The 18,882-nt window shown below is 42.0% G+C and overlaps 1 protein-coding gene across 2 annotated transcripts in view; it reads left to right on the top strand.

The window, feature by feature from the left end:
• The window catches only part of rtkn2 (rhotekin 2), a 46,269-nt gene extending 38,031 nt beyond the window's left edge, over positions 1-8,238 (top strand). For both annotated transcript variants that reach the window (XM_052027848.1, XM_052027849.1), the window contains 2 exons: positions 270-377; positions 4,615-8,238. In XM_052027848.1, coding sequence (XP_051883808.1) covers positions 270-377; positions 4,615-5,069 — 563 coding nt within the window. In that variant the 3' untranslated portion in view covers positions 5,070-8,238. The remainder of the gene's footprint in view (positions 1-269; positions 378-4,614) is intronic.
• Positions 8,239-18,882: the final 10,644 nt, after the last annotated feature.

Genomic DNA, 18,882 nt, shown 5'->3' with positions numbered 1-18,882 from the left:
GCAATTATTTGTTTTCATTACAACAAAGGCCTGGTAATGGCCCAATCAATGTTATTCAATTTGCAGATTTCTACAGGAAGCTTGTTCTTAACAAGCTTTTTTTTAATGCTTGAGAATAATTTACGGTTCCTGCTTACTGAAAGTAATTCCTTGCTTGATAAATGCTTTAGTCCTGGAAATTTCCCAGATTTCCAAAAAAAAGAGAGGGTCTGTTTAATTCTCTTTTCTTTTAAGTGTGATATATGTAATGGTTATGTTTTAACTTCCAGGCCAGTGGAAGCATTGTTGCAAAGAGCTTATGAAAATTGAGATTATGTCACCACGGAAACCACCTTTATTCCTCACAAAACAAGCAACTTCAGTCTACCATGATATGAGTAAGTGGCCCTTGCCTTTCTAAATGTGCCCTTGTTATAAAAGGATCATTGTTTGAAATTCAAATAGTTCCCATGTATAAAGCAAAAATGCTACTCCATGCATAATTTGGAACAGCATGACTTAACTAGCAATGATGGAATCCAGTGAAGTGAATTTTAATATGGGTCAGATTACTAAAATCTATGACTACAAACTGCTGGGAAATGTCAGTGTTTTCAGTACAGTTCTTGGGTTTGAACATGGTTCTCAGTTTTATTATTTTCTGTGTTTGACCGTTTTGCATTTCACTTTATTGCCTGTCTATCAAAAACAAGGCACATTCTTTCAAACGTGCCAGGGTGAAAATTGTGATTCTTTGCAACTTTGTTCTTTAACTCCTTGTTTTTAAGTTAAGTTCTTTTTTGTTCCAGCCTAAGCAAACCATGAATTTGATATTTGGCACAGTTGTCCTTTTTTTTAGATCCTGTTTCTCTTAAATCTCAAGTCTAATGCGCTTTAAATTTGCAAGGGTTGGGTATCATTTGACACAGAATTTCAATAAACAAAGAGAGAAATAGACTGGAAGCTTTTTATTGATTTTTATTTTTGTGCTATTTAGGAATCTGATCACTGATTTTTGTCTCTGCTGATCCTGTCTGCTTCTGATTAGTAAACAGAGGGTTTTAATTTAAGAGCACAACTACAAATTGTTAGTTAACTTAAAAAGTTGATTTTTTTTTTAGGGGTGGGGATGGGGGATTTCACTTGGGATGGAATTTTGCAACCCCACTTAATGCGTGGGCTTTCTTGACTTGGTGCCACATTGCACTCAAAGGAAGGCTCCTCTTTCTTGTCTCTCTCTGTCCCTGCCCCCATCACAGTCCCTGTCTCATGAGCATCCTTTAAGCCTGTTTGCTTTTTATGAGCTTTCAATCTACCAACAATACAGTGGCTGGATAAAATGTTGGTCTATTTAAACAATTTTCTCCATGTGCAAAGAGATATTCATAAGCCAATCCATGTAGGATTATGTTGCTGTACAGTATGGCATTAGAGTGGATGACCTTTGGGTTAGTTAAAAGGCAGATTTTAAGCAGAGAAAGAGTGCCAGAGTGATTTGGGGAAGGACTTCTAGAGCTTAGGGCCTTGATAACTGTAGGCATGGTTGCCAAAAATGGAGCAATAAATGTTAAGCCAAAATAGAGACACATATTTGATTATCACATAGTCTCCATGCACAATATGTTTATATAGAGGCCTCTGAAGGAATCTGCATTCTGTTCTCCACATTAGCTATTAAGTAGATTGACCTTAGGCTTGAACTTGTGCGTCTCCAACCCGCTGGATGATATAGTGGTGCACATAGGCACGGGTTTTGACTGTCTGTTTATCTTGATATATATTTTATATGAAGATGTTTCTGTATAGATCATTTTACAGTATGACCAAAACCTATACCTGCAAGTAATTCCTGGAAGTCCAGCAGTTTTTTTCTATTTAGTTCTTAAGCAAAATCATCCATATTAAATAATCGAAGTCTTCTCGTATTGCAAGTTTTTGATGATGGTATCTAGGGCTGTTATTTATCATTTCGACACTAGATGGTGCTTTATTCCATTATTTATTGTCACATGCCTTTTAAGAAGTTCAAATGAGCAGTGATGTGTTACTGTTTGCAAACATTTTCTAAACCACAATATACGGTATTAATAGAACTTCTTGTACTGCTATTTCCCACATATAGAGCCTATGTAAAAGACTATTGAGCACTTTGGTTTATCCAGTAACTTGGAAGGCTGTGAGGAAAAGCAATACACATAAATCACAACATAATGAATAATCCACATCTTCCTGCAGCTGTTACCATATATGGTCTGATTCCCACCATGGGATGTTTTATGTTGCGCAGTAGCTAATCATAATTCCCAGCATTGCTAGTGAGTCACAATGTGTCCGTACTCTAAATCAGGTAAACTGCTATACAGAGAGGAAATGAAACATCAAAAAAAAATTCTTGCAGCTTGTTGTGACCACATACTTGATGAAAGTTATTTTGCACAATTAATGCAATTTCTCCTATTCTTGGTAATTTCTGAATCATTCTTGAAATCAGAAATTGAAATGTTACAAATCTCCTGGGTGCTTAAAAGGTGACATCTGCAGAATGTAAATGGAAACTTAAAAAGAAAGTAGAATTCATTAACTATGTCGCTAAACCTCGCGTTGCTTGTAGACAAGAATAGAAAAATCTGAAGCGGTTATGGGAACAAAGTGATGAATTTACTGGACTACAGATCCAGCGACTTCAATCTCGCCATGGTGTCTGGGGAGTTAAATTTCAAGTAATTAAATAAATCTGGAATGAAAAGCCTGTGTTTTCAGTGGTGGCCATGAAATTACCAGATCGTTGTAAAAACCCACCTGCTTCACTTATGTCCTTCAGAGAAGGGTAGCTGTCACCCTCTGTGTGTTTTCAGACCCGATAGAAGTTTATAAAATGATGAGAGTCATAGATAGAGTAATTCTAGAGGGCATGCATTTAAGGCCTCTGAAGTAGCCAAGCAAGCCACTCGATTAGAGATGAGCAATAACATCCAGCAGCTCCACATTCAGCAACATCCACATCCATGAGTGAACAGACTCTTTAAACTCAAGAAGATGGAGCAGAAGGAAGGCCACTCAGCCCCTCAGGCTCGCCCCTCTTCAGTGTGATCCAGGCTGATCTGCCCCTGATCTGTGCCAGTTCCCCATAGCTCTCATAGCTTCCCAATCTTCTAACAATTTATCTACCTCCTCTTTAAATACCCCACGATTTACCCTCCACAGTAGAGAATTCCGAGATTCACCATCCTCTGCAAAAAGAAATTCCTTCATACCTCGATCTTAAATTGAGGCTCAAGGACAGCTTCTAACCCACTGTTACAAGACCATTGAATGGTCCCCTTGTCTGATAAAATGGACTCTTGGACTTGCCATCTATCTCGTTATGGCCTTGCACCTTATTGTCTGCCTGCACTGCAATTTCGCTGTAACTGTACACTTTATTCCGCAGTCTCTTATTGTTTTCCCTTGTATTACCTCAATGAACTGATGTGATGAAATGATCTGTATGGATGGCATACAAAGCAAGTTCTTCACTGTACCTCAGTACATGTGACAATAATAAACCAATCTACCAATTTAAAATGACCTCTTCCTTATAAGTACGTAGAACAGTACAGCACAGGAGCAGGCCCTTCGGCCGATAATGTTGTGCCGAATTAATTAAGGTAATGACACCTAATCCCTTCTGCTTGCATGTGATCTATATCCCTTCATTCCCTGCATGTTCATGTGTCTACCTAAGAGCCTCTGAAATGCCTCCATCTTAGCTGCCTCGTCCACCACCCTGCCAGCGCATTCCAGGCACCCACCACTAGCTGTATTTTTTATTAAACCTGCCTTGCACATCTCCTTTGAACTTCCCCCTCTCACCTTAAATGCATGCCTTTTAGTATTACTCTATCTATGCCTCTCATTATTTCATAAACTTCTATCAGGTCTTCCCTCTGCCTCTGCTGCTCCTGAGAAAACAACCCAAGTTTGTCCAACCCCTCCTCATAGGACATGCCCTCTAATCCAGGCAGCATCTTGGTAAACCTCTTCTGCACCCACTTGTAACTATGTCCCCTTGTTGGAGACTCTCTCACTATTGAAGACATATCTCTCTAGCTACCCTGTCATGTCCCATTCAAATTCCCACTTGACTTGCTCTTTGCCTCTTCCCTTTTTTCCTCTATTTCTCTGTGACTTCTGATCCTCCCTCCCCTCCACCCTTGTGCCAGCACCTAAGTAATCATAAAAACATAGAAAACCTACAGCACAATACAGGCCCTTCGGCCCACAAAGTTGTGCCGAATGTGTCCCTACCTTAGAAATTACTAGGCTTACCCATAGCCCTCTATTTTTCTAAGCTCCATGTACCTATCCAGAAGTCTCTTAAAAGACCCTATCGTAACCACCTCCACCACCGTTGCCGGCAGCCCATTCCACGCACTCACCACTCTCTGAGTAAAAAACTTACCCCTGACATCTCCTCTATACCCACTCCCCAGCACTTTGTCCTCTTGTGGCCACCATTTCAGCCCTGGGGAAAAAGCCTCTGGCTATCCAAAAAGCCTCCTATCATAATTGTTGGAAATGAGATACAAGTGAATCAGCCCTCCATCTCACCATTTGGAAACCTTGTCGCAGTCACCAATGTTTCATATTTTACAGACATCGAGTCTCCAGTGAAGGATGAGAGTCTAGTGGATATTATCCGTAATCGAATCCAGGAGACGGACGGGGAATTCCTGCTAGGTCAGCAGGAGGAGTCCAATCCCCCACGATGGGCAGCTCTCTTTGACGGCACTCACGACGTGGTCTTCCAGAAAAGCACACTGACAACAGATGGGCCAAGCCCTCCTACCCCAGTGTCTCCAGGGAGAGCCAAGAAACGACCAGCCCCTGCTCCACCCGCAGGAAAGCTGCCATACCGGCCGGGAAATTCTGACCCGGATCAGACCCTGAAAGAGAACACCTGGAAAACCCCATTATCTTCTGGCAGAGGGGCCAAGCTGCAGCGTGCTCCTCCTGTGCCTGGGCCACACAATAAGGTTCCAAGTGAGGACACCTCCCAGGCAACAGCCAAGCCTCCTCCGCCAGCCAGGCCAGTACCTGTTGCCCATTAGCAAAGCCCCGTCAGGTCTAAGTTTGACTCCAGAACCTGAACTCCGTCTGAAGCGTAGGGTGTTTTTGAGATGGATGCACAACACACAGAAACTTCGGGAAACGTCACTTGTTCTTTAGTATGAACATTGTTTATTGTGGATTTCCCGGATGCACCTAAATGTTTAGCATTAACATGTCACTTAAAGGGACCAGTCATTCACCTGAATTATTGGTTTATACCTGAATATTTTTGTCAGAATTTTGTGTCCTATATTTTCAAAACCTGTCCGTGCAATTTGTACAAAACCCAGAACTTTCCGCACACCAACAACTAAAATAATTCTACTTCAGGAAATCTTTCCCCACCTTTTTTTCTCATCCCAACCTTTCTAAATAAACAAAAGGTTTGTTTCAGTGAAAAGTGAAATTTAAGAATAGCGAAAGATTAACATTCAAATACAGGCCGTCCTCAGGTTACAATGCCCAACTTATGGACACCCCTATATATGAACAAGCTCCCATTATATTAAATTCAAAAGTCCGATGTAGATACATACATTTGTTCCTATGAGCGGCAGAACTGGTTTCCTCTCTCTGTCCACTTTTAGTAATTATTCTTTCTTATCAGTCTTATGTGCTTTTGATCCCATTCATTACAATACCATGGAGGTATGGTTTCCATCTCAAGTGATTTTTGTGTATTTTCAAACTTGCGGACAATATTGATTTATGGATGTCTATAAAAACGGAACCCGTTCATTACCTGGGGGTGGCCTGTGCTTGATTTGTTTTATCCATGTGTCTGTGCTGATTGTGAAGAATGTGGGGTAGAAAAGAATTTCAAAAGTTTGTACTTTGTCCAAATTTAACATTTTTTTCAAGCTGCAGGCAGCTCCTGGAGATCCCAAATTTCTTGGGTGAGTTATGCTCTGTTTTCCATTGTGGACACTTCTTTTAAAAAAAAGAGTAACCCTGCTGCTGGGAGAATGTTTTTACTGTTATCATTAACTGAAAAGTTAAATGAACATTGTACAAAATGAAGCACTTCCATGTGACCACTCCCAATTCTTTTATTTCCAAAAGTCTCAGCTCAACAATTTTCAAAGAAGGGCTTGCATTTTTAAGGTGCCTTTCTTGCCTCGGATCATAGTTTTGAAGTGTAGTCCCTGTCACAATGCAGCAGCCAGTTTGGACGCAAGATCCCACCTATAGCAATGTGACAAAGAGTAGATAAACTACGTTAAGGAATAAATACTGAATGCATCCGTGAATGCTAGAAGGAATTCCATTTGACACTGTTTTGAAGAACAATTTAGAACTACCTGAGGGCTGATCCCACGTCATTCTGACTGAGCATTCCGCACTGAGCTGTGATTGGAACTTACCTGCATTTATGAGGTGCTCTAATCCATCTAGTTTCCTTGTTCTCTGGCTGCTGCTCTTCATCTTGAAGGTGGAATCTGTATCTACCAAATATAATTTGTACTTGGCTGAAAACCCAGTTCCAAAGGCAGGCTTTCCAGTTATCTGGAGTTCAGTGATTTGTGATGATTTTGAGATGCTTCAGCACATCGTTGAAGGTGTTGGCAGAGTTCCAGGGCTGCTTCCTTTTGGTGAGGCAGAGTGGGGGTAAGCGTTTCAGCTTCTTGGTCAGCTCTCCCATTGGACTACAGTCCAACCGGTACCAATTCTCTGGTTCCCTTGCACAGTCATTCATTGGTGACATCTTGGAATTAAATGATTTGGGATTAGTGCAGGAGAGTGATGCTGAGGAAAAAGATTGGCCATGGCCTTATTGAATAGCATAGTTGATATGAGGTGGATTGGTCTAGTTCTGCTATTTTTTTTATTCGATTATTTGACTGATTTCCCCCTATTCCAGTCACATGCTATCCCATTATGCTATCAAAGGTCGAGTAGTCGTGTTTAACCGAGACTGATTTTGGATTGGGGAGGAATATCTGCCTTTCCTTTCTTGGCAACCCAACAGAAACTCAATTATCCCCTAACCCAAATGTACAGTGGGACCATTTTTCCCTAAGTGTGCTAAGTCGCATTTATTAATGCGTCTTTGTATTTGGTACTTGTTTGTTAAATCTCGCAATGTTTGTCGCACGCCGTAATTTAGAATCATTAATTTTTTTGTACATCTTTTAAAGATTTTAACAATAGTTGTTACTAATAATAACTGATGTTTACTATTTTTGGAGTAAATAGTTGAAAGCATTGTTGTATTTTTGATGTGATATGGGATCTAGAAAATAGGCTCCTATTTTTAACTGTGGAATGTAGATTAATGTTATAAGAAATAATGAACCAGATTTAACTATAACTATGCAGTTACTGGTGTTCACTGTTTGGCCTTACTTTGCATTCAAAAACCCCTTGCCTGCAAAGTTGTTAAAAGTATGAACTGATAATGGCACAGTGAGGGAAATGGGGAAGCCAGCAGTGTATTTCCTTAAGCAGAGAGAAAAAGTTGGGAAATAAACAGCACATTGAATTGTAGGGGATTAATTAAATGTCATCAGGTGCAGGAAGAGAAATAAAAATGAAAGAAAGTTTGGACTCTGAGAGGAAAAACAAAGAAAAAGGCAAATTTGATTTTTTTACTTCTAAGAATGGAACATTTTTAAAATCCCCGACACAAAATAAAAACTGAATGGAATGAGGCTTGTGATGGATAATTTGTAATACCAGGATTGATAATGGTAATTAATAATTATTACCTTGCTAAAAGATCAGTGGTTAGTCTAGTTTCATTTGACGTATATCATTGACGAGACAGACAGTGAGGTGCTGTTTTCACAGAGCTAATGTCAGAGCAGTGCAACTCAGATAGAAACATCGGGGTGTTGGCATTTAACCACGCATCACTGATTGCCTGGAGGTGCTGTAGCATTTACATTTGATTAATGACGAACATCATTAGCTTCATTGTTATTTTGACAAAGTGGCCAGTAGTGTTGAAAAGTATATGAACTGCGAGAGTATATGTTATGGTTAGATGACTAGCAGAAAATGTAGCTGTCAGGAAATTGAGATTAAATTAAATATGATTCAACAGTTTTTTTTGATGTGTAAGTGTTTCTTATTGTACCCTTAGCAACATTACATGCAATGATTTAACACTAATGCTACTGGTTTCCGTTCTCTCTGTGGCTTTCAAAATTAAATTTCATTCCTGATCTTGAATGTGGTTATTCATTTTTAAGAATTGTTTCTTTTTAAATTGCTCTTCTCATTGTTCCTATATTGAGGAAAATAAATAATTTGTCAGTCTCTTACCTTGTAATAGCCTTCAGGAAAATAGCTGTTGCTAATTCAGCACCAGCTGGTAAAGTTACCCTGACATTATAGGATCAGTGGTAAGGGAAATGGAATCATTTTACACTAGGCACAGTTAGGGGTGCCTCTTGGAACCAAGGTGCACGGTTGAGGCAGAATAGAGGGAGCTCTCATCCACATATTGCCTTTACTGCACCTAGCCTGGGAATACTCAATGCAGCCACGGGGTGGGTCAAATAGAAAAGGTCAATCGACAGCACTAACCTTCCACACCTTAACGGAAATATTGAAGCAGAGGGAAGAAGGTTTCACTTCAGACAAAAAGGTTGCTTCTGGGTGCTTATGCTGCTCTGAAATGTTTCAAGCACAAGCCTCACTTTGGGGGCAGGGTAGTAAGGGCAATGTTTCAATCCAGCACAGAATTGTATGTAATCAGACTACATGCACTTCCTTGCGTTTGAAATGGCAAAATATTTAACGGGTATCAAGGTTTTGGTCATGGGTTGGGTAAAGCACTTCTCTCTTTCAATCAGCAAGTTGAGCAAGGATTTACTTGGGGAAGGTAATCTATGCTATGGCTATTGGTTCCACAATGGAAGTTACAATAAAAGCACACCCTTAATAGTACAGCCTCCAGAAATAGTGCTTCTAGCATAGAAATGTAAAATTGCTGTGATATAGCACAAACTGATTGTAGCAAGCTCCCATGCACTGTTATGTTTCCTTCAAAGCACTGTAGAACATTTGTATTAGAAAGTTAACATTTAGTAATATCAGTACTGCTATCTTTACTTCTAAAAATCTGCTGTACTGCAAGGTCAATATAAATTCTTGCCCGAGTCAGCAACCCCATGAACTTGAGTATGATGTCTAGTTGAAATCTGCAAAAGATTTCTCAATGTATCATATTTGGAAACAGACGAGAATGATTAGGATACTTCCTCTGCCTTCAGGCACTGGGTATTAATGATAAATGGCTCCAGAACAGTCTTCACTTGCGTTCTAATGCACTTTTCCCAAATTCAAGTTGCACAGTTGTCAGTTCCACCAATCTATAGTAAGGTTGTGAACTTCCAATGAAATAATATTCTTGAGTTCAATTATTTATCTGCCTAAACTTCCAAGAACAAGAGAGTATTAATCTCACCAATGTAATAACTTTTTAAAGGCATAACTCTCCGCTGTAACATAATGACTGAACCATATGGAACTTTGTAGACTTTTGCAGGATTGATTTAGATCATAAAACTTTAGTGTTTCCTTCTCTAAGCGGTCTGCCATGTGCTATTATTAAATCTGAGGGTGCATTTTAAACGAGCATCACACTTAAATCATTGGAAATGTTGTTGCAAATGCTACAGACACGTTTCAGGGGAACCAGGGTAAACATGAGGCAGAAAGGAATAAAAGCTTTAGGGTAAGACTAAGTAGATTGGGAGAAGGCTTGTGTGGATCATTAACAGTAGCACAAGTCTCCTAAGTGGAATGGTTTGTTTCTGTGCTGTAAATTCTGTGTAATTTGTATAAGATTAACAAAAATCATCATCTATGCTTTTACCTCTAAGTCAGTTCAAGAGTCCTGGCTGCTCTTCCTCATTTCCCAGGTTGTGCAAAACTGCTGCCCGTGTCCCCATTGTACCGAGCCTCACTCGCCCATCACTTTCTTCATCCTGACTGGTTTTGGCCCCTAGTTAAGCAATGTCTTGATCTCCTCAACATTTCTCACCTTTGTACTCAAGTGCCTCCGTAGTCCTGTCCCTTCGCTCTCTATGATCTCTCCAGTGCCATTACACTCTGATGCCTGTGCTCCACTAATTATGGCGTCATCCCTTGATTCCTTTGTAGCATGAAGAAATACATCTGTCTTCTTATTAAATGATTGGCCTGCACTGTGGTAAAGAAGTCCCCAGGTTCCCCACCATCCAGGTGAAAAAATTTCTCATCTCTGTTCTAAATGGTATACCCCCTATCCCAAAGCTGCAACTCCTGGTTCTGGACTCCTGTCTTTGGGACAATCCTCCCTGTTTCTAGTCTTATAGGTTTCTATGAGGTTCCCCAGGCAATATTATGGCAACATCTGGCCATGCAGGCTGGGTCAGGGACCTAGGGTCAGGAGGCAAAGACATGTCTATTATCAAAATGCCCACTCAACAGAGTCCTGAGTGACACCAGATCCTACCTGGACCCTTTTGTGGCTCAGGTTTTCCAAGATTAATCATTGACACATGACATTCTGTGGTAAAACCTTCAGGCACACAATCATTCCTGCTTTCTCATTGGATGACAAGTTTACCTTGACTCTGAATGACTTTGGCTCAGGAATATTCCAATCGGCCATGGCAGATCTCTACCATCTCTCCCAAACTGCCGCTGATTGCTGCATGACAGAGGTCACTCACAAAGCAGTAGTTTCGTTTGTTTTGATTTCATTGAGGAACATGTGGCATCTTGGGCACTGGTATTCTCCAATGTTGTTAGCATCCTGCAAATACAGAAACCATGAATTAGCATTGCCATTGGTAGCCTGGACCTTTCATCAATAGGAAAGGTTTCTACTTCCTAAATGTGCAGCTTGTAATGAATCATCAGACTATTCTCCTCAGAAAAGTTGTGGAGAGCCTCATCGAGCTGAGGATGTCTGCCCTGCAGGACATTTTCAGCAGCCAGGTCTTCAGGCAATCCCTACCCTCAACTTCCCTGGCTCCTCACACAAGTCCTTGCTCCACAACAGGACTGGTACAACGAGAACCACTCGGGATAAGGCCATTGATTCCTTTGCCACGTCAGTGCTGGGCCACCATGTAGTACGTGCCGGGCAGACAAGGAGCGTTCACCCAGCGGTGCTGCACGTTGCAAACAGATCGGCAGCAGGTGCCAGAGCAAGAGCAGCAAGGAGACTCAGAACCTGAGGGACCAATAGGAGTGAGATAGCAGGATGTGGTGAGCAGGGAATGTCCTTGTCTGGTATCCACAGCATCACCTCCCAAATAAGGAGAGGTTTTCAGGAACTCCTTTACAGACACCTCCCGAATTAGGCCTGTGAGGTCATAGTGCTCCAAAGCAAACCCAGGGACCTCCACACTCCAATCAATACTAGTACGCCAGGAATCAAGTGGTGCAGACCAGGTGACAATAGTCCCTCACATAGTGTTTTGCAGAGCCACTTGCACTGACTACAATATCCTAATCAATGAGTCCCTGATCCATTACTCAAACCATTTGCTACAACTCTTTTTGATGTACTTGTGCATTGCTGGATCAAGTGGGGAATTCCTACACTTGGAGAAGACAACTGGAGCCACCTCTGGCCAGGTTCCTCATGTGTGGACCCTGGTGAATCTCCTGGCACAAAGGACCTCTAAGGTGATATGTATCTCATTCACCAGGATTGGCAGGGCCCTTTGAATGAATGTGGGAGCTCTCTCCCGCCATGCGGAGTCTTGTCCTCCCTGTGGCAGCTCTAGTATCTGATGTCGCTGTGTAGCTGCCGTGGGGAGTGTGCCTTTAAGGGCTGCTGCCCTTCCCACGTTGCTGCACAGTGAAGTATCTGAAGCTGCACTAGGAACCACACAGGCCCCGTTTTGCTGCATGCTTCTGCGAGTAACCTACAATAGCACTGTCTCAAATGCTTAACACACCAAAAAAAAGGTGAAATCTAATTTTTAGGCTGCTGCATCCCAGACAATATCCGTCAATAAATGATGCCAAAAAAATTATCTGACGACTCCCTTATTGTTGCTTGTGGGATCTTGCTGTGCTCAGATCGCCAGCCATGTTTTCTATGTCATAACAAAAACTATAGGTTAAAAGTACACTTTCCAAGGAACAAAGTTGACAATTGGACACTCTTCCCCACTCCCCCCTCATGGTCACTAAGACATTACTGAAAACAAATTTTATTTAGACTTGTCATCTTATATAGCATGTGGTTAAAGTGTCCATGATCACATCCTATTATCATCATTTATCAATTCTGCTAATGAAATCACTGTCTTGGACCATGACCTTTCCAAAATAATGTTGTCCTGCCATTTAGTTTGTGGTTCAAAGAGAGAGAATGAAAAGTAGTTCCTAATCCATTCCTTCCAACTGAGGAACCAATTGAAAGTTCTGACAGAGAGATCACCAAATCTATCTGTTTAGTGACTGCATCCAATTCCAAACACATAACGGCTTTTCCACAATTTTTATACTTTCTGAAACATCAAGACACCAACTCATAACTTAGTGATCAAATTTGCATTTAACTAGAGACCAGAAAGTTTAAAAACCTTAATTCATCTCCTCAGAGAGAGATGTACCCCTTGATCAGAATACATCACTCTGGGCAGAAAGAGTGGTAGACTCACTGTAAATGCATTGTCCGCTCAAGATAAGCTAAACTCCTTGTAGACCCAGAATCTACTCAAGAACGGCAGAACTCACCATAAACCCAGAACTTACTTGAGTTCGAAAGGAAGGTCTTTCACCTGAAATGTTAATTCTCTTTCTCTTTCCATGGATGCTGCCTGACCTGCTGAGTGTTTCCAATATTATCACTTTTATTTCAGATTTCTAGAATTGCACATCTTTAGCTTTTTATTTCCTCAATACTTTATACATAGTAAACTTGAGGACTGTGCTTTTAGCCTCCCAAGCCCTACCTCAGGAAGTTCTCTCCCCAAACTTTTCCATCTCTTTCCCTTCATCTAAATTGCTCCCTAAAGCCTACCTCTTTGACCAAGCCTTCGAACTCCTGCCTCCTTTGGCTCACTGTCAATTTTCCTTTGATCACCCTCCTGTAATATGCCTGGGGGTATTTTACTACACTAAATGGTCTATAAAAATATAAGTCATTCTTTTGTTTGTACCAATCATTGCTGTATTTTTAATTTAAGTTGGTTTTGGATCTCTTAATCATGCTGGTTTATTGTAGGAATGCTATTTGACTTGAAGTGTTCTGGACTCGACCCCATGCCATCTCCATTACTGGATCTTTTAAATGGCAGTTTAGCCTATGTAGGTAAAGCTGTGATTCTTTAGTAGTTGATGCTAATGCCTATCATTTAAGGTTTGTGGAAGATTTTAAATGGAATGTACCAAATTGGATAAATACTATAAAAAGGGGCATTTAATGAGCTTGCATGCTTATTGTAACACTTAATATAGTTCGGCAACATCTGTTTCGTATAGTTAGTACTATCTCAAACTTTTGGGGCTGTTGCCATGTGCTGGGGAAATGCACATACCACATACATTCATTCTCCCCAACCAGTTTCACCGTTCTCGGTGGCTTATACATTGTGAACATTGAAAGTCACTTGGATGGGCAATTAACAATCCTTCGTCAATATAATGATGCTATTTTACTGAAGGGAGTTATATTTTTTTATCTATTGTCAGCCAGTCTCTTGGGGTAGAGGGTGGTTTGTTTCCACTCCAGTTCTGCTGGTTCTGAGCTGATTAATGAGGCCAAAGTGTGACCCCACACCCAGGAGTGAACATCACCAACAGCCTGTCCTGGTCAAATCATGTAGATGCCACGGCCAAGAAAGCTCACCAGCACCTCTACTTCCTCAGGAGGCTAAAGAAATTCGGTATGTCCCCTTTGACACTCACCAACTTTTATCGATGCTCCATAGAAAACATCCTTTCTGGATGCATCATGGCTTGGTACGGCAACTGCTCTGCCCAGGACCACAAGAAACTGCAGAGAGTTGTGGACACAGCCCAGCACGTCACAGAAACCAGGCTCCCCTCCATGGACTCTGTCTTTACCTCTCGCTGCCTTGGTGAAGCAGCCAGCGTAATCAAAGACCCCACCCACCCGGGTCACTCTCTCTCCTCTCCTCTTCCATCAGGCAAAAGATACAGGAGCCTGAGGGCACATTCCACCAGGCTTAAGGACAGCTTCTACCCCACTGTGATAAGACTATTGAACGGTTCCCTAGTACGATAAGATGGACTCTTGACCTCACAATTTACCTTGTTGTGACCTTGCACCTTATTGTCTACCTGCACTGCACTTCCTCTGTATCTGTGATACTTTACTGTGACACTGTTATTGTTTTTACCCTGTACTACCTCAATGCACTCTGTACTAACTCAATGTAACTGCACTGTGTAATGAATTGACCTGTACAATTGTATGCAAGACAAGTTTTTCACTGTACTTCGGTACAAGTGACAATAATAAACCAATACCAATAAACCAATACTGACTGCCAGAGGTGAGACAGAAAGCACGTGACAGGGTGGGTGCGATGACCAGTTCGGGAGGTGGTACATTCCTGTTGTGCTCCCAGTGAGAGAACATGAGAGCTCATGGCTGAATGGCTCCTTCTTCATTTTGATTGGTGATGGGCTGGGAATTCCATGAGTCAATGGGACTGTTACACTTCTTCAAGAAGATATGAAAGTATCCTTGAACTATTTCCTCTATCCTCCCGTAAATCTTTCACTGTGACAGGGCTTGGAGTAGTGTGTTTGTTTTGGGAGACTCAGGTCAAGCGAAGTGATGTGCCTGCCCCATGGTGCTAATTGGGTGTGGGGATATTAGCCTGGAAGAGAATGTTGACGTTGGTTTGCTTATCTTACAGGTTTTGGAGGACCTTACAGTGATGTTGCTGATGGTACCTCTCCAGTACTTTGAGGTGCCTGTTGTAAGTAGTCCACGTCTTGGTAGCACTGCAGCCTACCAGACCATGATCTACGTGCTACAATATGAGGTCTTGGTCTTCAAACACACTTTTCCTCAGATGGCCAAAGGCTATCCTAGTGTTCTGAAGACTGTGGTGAATTTTATCATTGGCCTGAATTGTGGCTCCCGAGACATGGTCTCATTGTAGATCTTTATGGTCGGTGTTGGTGTTGCACAGTGGGGATGGGTCGATAGATGACCATTTTTCTAGCCCATGGTCTGGTAGCCTCCAATGAAAGGGTGGGCGATGGATTGGAGCTCGAAACAGGCACATATGCAACCATTGTCTGCATGCTGCAGGTTGGGGTGGCTTCAGTTGCAGATGAATTGCAGGTCGTCCTGGAGATTAATTCCACTCCAGCAAGAAGATTGATGAAAATTTGGGGTGCTGACACAGCCTTGCTTGACACCTGTCTGTGCTTGGCATGTGTCTGTGGATTAGAGTCACAACCTGCACGCCATCATGTAGCAGACTGCAGCATGAAAACGAATTTCTGAGGGCAGGTGAATTTGAGTTAGCTTCTCCACAGCCCTTTCAACTGACAAGGTCAAAGGCTTTTGTGAGGTCAGAAAAAAGTCGTGTGTAGTGATTGATGCTGCTCCCTGAATCTCTCCTGCAGTTGTCAAGTGGTGGAGACCACGTCCACTCTGCACCTGGGCAGATGTAATCCACACTGTGAATCGGGGAGCAGCTCTTTGGCACTGGGAGGAGGCACTTGAGAACGCTGACAATAACTTTCCCTTTGGCAGACAGCAGGAGGAGCCTCTAGTTACCACAATCAGACTTGCCTTCCTTCTTGACGATGGTCTTGGTCACGGCACCTCTGAGGTCCCCGGGCAACATCACCAACCACTCCCCTTCCCTAATGCGGTGGGGGGGGGGGGGGGGGGGGGGGTGGGTGTAAAAGGCTGTGAATTTGTGTCTGAAATTCCTTTCCCCAAGTCTTAGAACATAGCAGGAATTGCATCTGTTCGAGAAGCCCTGTTAAGAGCCAGTTAATAAACAGTTTAATCTCCTAATTCTCCTGTACTTTCTGAGCTTGGGAAAATAATCATCCTTTTAACTAGTTACACATGAGTGAAACAGAATTAATTTCAGTCATTTTGTTTATTGATTATCTCTTTTTTTTGAAGCTGTGATGTAAAAACAGAGGGTAAAGCAGCTTTCTGGAGAGGCCATAGACATCAGTGAAAGGCTCTTTCAATCTAAAGGGGAGAAGCATTCAAAACTTAAAGCCTGAACAAGCTGCCAGTTATCCAGGTCAGTCTTTGCAATCTGTAACTCTGTTCACATAGAAATCCACTGGGACCTGCTGGCAACAGTTCTTGGCAAGACTGCCTAATAGCAACATCATTGCCTTCTGTGACAGGGCTTAACGCGAGGAAGGCCTTAATTGTATCAGTACGGTTCTAATTGAAAGATGTAGCAGAATTTTTGGTAAGAAAGATATGTAGTTATATAGCATCTTTCACTGTCTTAGGGTACTTTACAAGCAAATAAATGCTTTTGAAGTGCAATAATGTAGGAAACATCCCAGCAATATGCAACAAAGAACAAAGTATTAACAAGCAGATAATCTGCCTTTTGGTAATACTGGTTGAGGAGTGAAAATTGGTCATGATACCAAGGAGAATTACCTTAAACATCCACCTGTGATATCAGGCAGGGTCTAACATTTCATTCAAAGACCAATAACCTTGACAGTGCAGCACTTCCTCAGTTTAACCTCATTTGTTGTGCTCTGGAATTTTAAAGTTTTATGCCAATCCAATAAAGAATTAATGACACAAACATGTGCAGCACCTCAGCTTTCCAACAACCTTTTGTCAAGAAACAGAGCATTTGAAAGACTTGAACCCACACCTTGGATGAGATGGCTCCCACCAAATCACTGATATTTTGCTGGTGGACATTTCTCCAAGGTGAGATCTCAGAGATCATCTGGCACTTGGCCAGATCTGATGGCCTTGTACAAGTCTGGGCTCATTTCCCCTTAAGGAGACATCTCAAAACTGCCTTTGTTACTAGCTGACAAGATATGGTACAATTGAAGACTCTGCCTTACTAACTTAAACACAACTGGCTGTGCTGGGGGCCAGTCGGGGGTTTCTTTTCACCTTCCAGTTTATGAGAAACAAGCAGTTTTGCAGGAGTTGCACTGAAAGTGATATCAAAATGAAACTTGCTGTATGCTCAGTGGGTTGTTTGAAGAATTTTTATAACAAATATCAGGTTTTACATCAATCCAATAAAGAATTACTCATCAGACATGTCCAGAACATCAGTGTTTCAACAACTTCTTATCAAGAAGCGGTTTGAAGTGGTTAGTGACGTCACTGTGCTTGCTAGAATGTTGTTTCCTGACCAGCAATATACAGTAAAACTGTGACAATACAGCAACTTTGGGACTTTGACGGTGCAAGACTAGCAGATTTTCTGGGTTACTGAATATTACTCCTATTAATACACTTTTATTGGAATTGGTTTACTATTGTCACTTGTACCAAGGTGAAAAACTTGTCTTGCATACCGTTCATACAGATTAATTCATTACACAGTGCATTGAGGTAATACAGGGTAAAACGATAGAGAATGCAGAATAAAGTGTCGCAGCTACAGAGTAAGTGCAGTGCAGGTAGACAATAAGGTGCAAGGTCACAACAAGGTAAATTGTGAGGTCAAGAGTCCATCTTATTGTACTAGGGAACCGTTCAATAGTCTTATCACAGTGGGATAGAAGCTGTCCTTAAGCCTGGTGGTATGTTCCCTCAGGCTCCTGTATCTTCCACCTGATGGGAGAGGAGAGAAGACAGAATGACCCGGGTGGGTGGGGTCTTTGATTATGCTGGCTGCTTTACCGAGGTAGCGAGAGGTAAAGACAGAGTCCATGGAGGGGAGGCTGGTTTCTGTGACACACTGGGCTTTGTCCACAACTCTCTGCTGTTTGTTGCGGTCCCAGGCAGAGCAGTTGCCATACCAAGCCATGGCCAAGAAAGCTCACCAACGCCTCTACTTCCTCAGGAGGCTAAAGAAATTTGGTTTGTCCCCTTCGACTCTCACCAACTTTTACAGATGCACTATAGAAAACATCCTATCTGGATGTATCAAGGCTTGGTACAGCAACTGCTCTGCCCAGGACAGCAAGAAACTGCAGAGAGTTGTGGACACAGCCCAGTGCATCACGGAAACCAGCCTCCCCTCCTCGGACTCTGTCTTTACCTCTCGTTGTCTTGGTGAAGCAGCCAGCATAATCAAAGATCCCTCCCACCCAGGACATTCTCTTTTCTCTCCTCTTCCATCGGGTAGAAGATACAGGAGCCTGAAGGCACATATCACCAGACTTAAGGACAGCTTCTACTCCACTGTGATAAGACTATTGAACAGTTCCCTTATACAATGAGATGGACTTTGACCTCACGGTCTACCTTGTTGTGACTTTGCACCTTATTGCACTGCACTTTCTCTGTAGTTGTGACACTTTACTCTGTACTGTAATTGTTTTTACCTGTACTACATCAATGCACTCTGTACTAACTCAATGTAACTGCATTGTGTAATGAATTGACCTGTACGATCGGTTTGTAAGACAAGCTTTTCACTGTACCTCGGTACAAGTGACAATAATAAACCAATACCAATACCATGATGCATCCAGATAGGATACTTTCAATCGTGCATCAGTAAAAGTTGCTGAGTGTCAAAGGGGACATGCCAAAGTTCTTTAGCCTCCTGAGGAAGTAGAGGTGCTGCTAAGCTTTCTTGGCTGTGGTGTCTGGTTGGACCAGGACAGGCTATTGGTGATGTTCATTTCTAGGAACTTGAAGCTCTCAACCCTCTTGACCTCAGAACTGTTGATGTAGACAGG

Source organism: Pristis pectinata, chromosome 12, assembly GCF_009764475.1.
Source record: "Pristis pectinata isolate sPriPec2 chromosome 12, sPriPec2.1.pri, whole genome shotgun sequence".
Taxonomy (NCBI): Eukaryota; Metazoa; Chordata; class Chondrichthyes; order Rhinopristiformes; family Pristidae; genus Pristis; species Pristis pectinata.
This window is presented reverse-complemented; position numbering and strand designations above follow the sequence as displayed.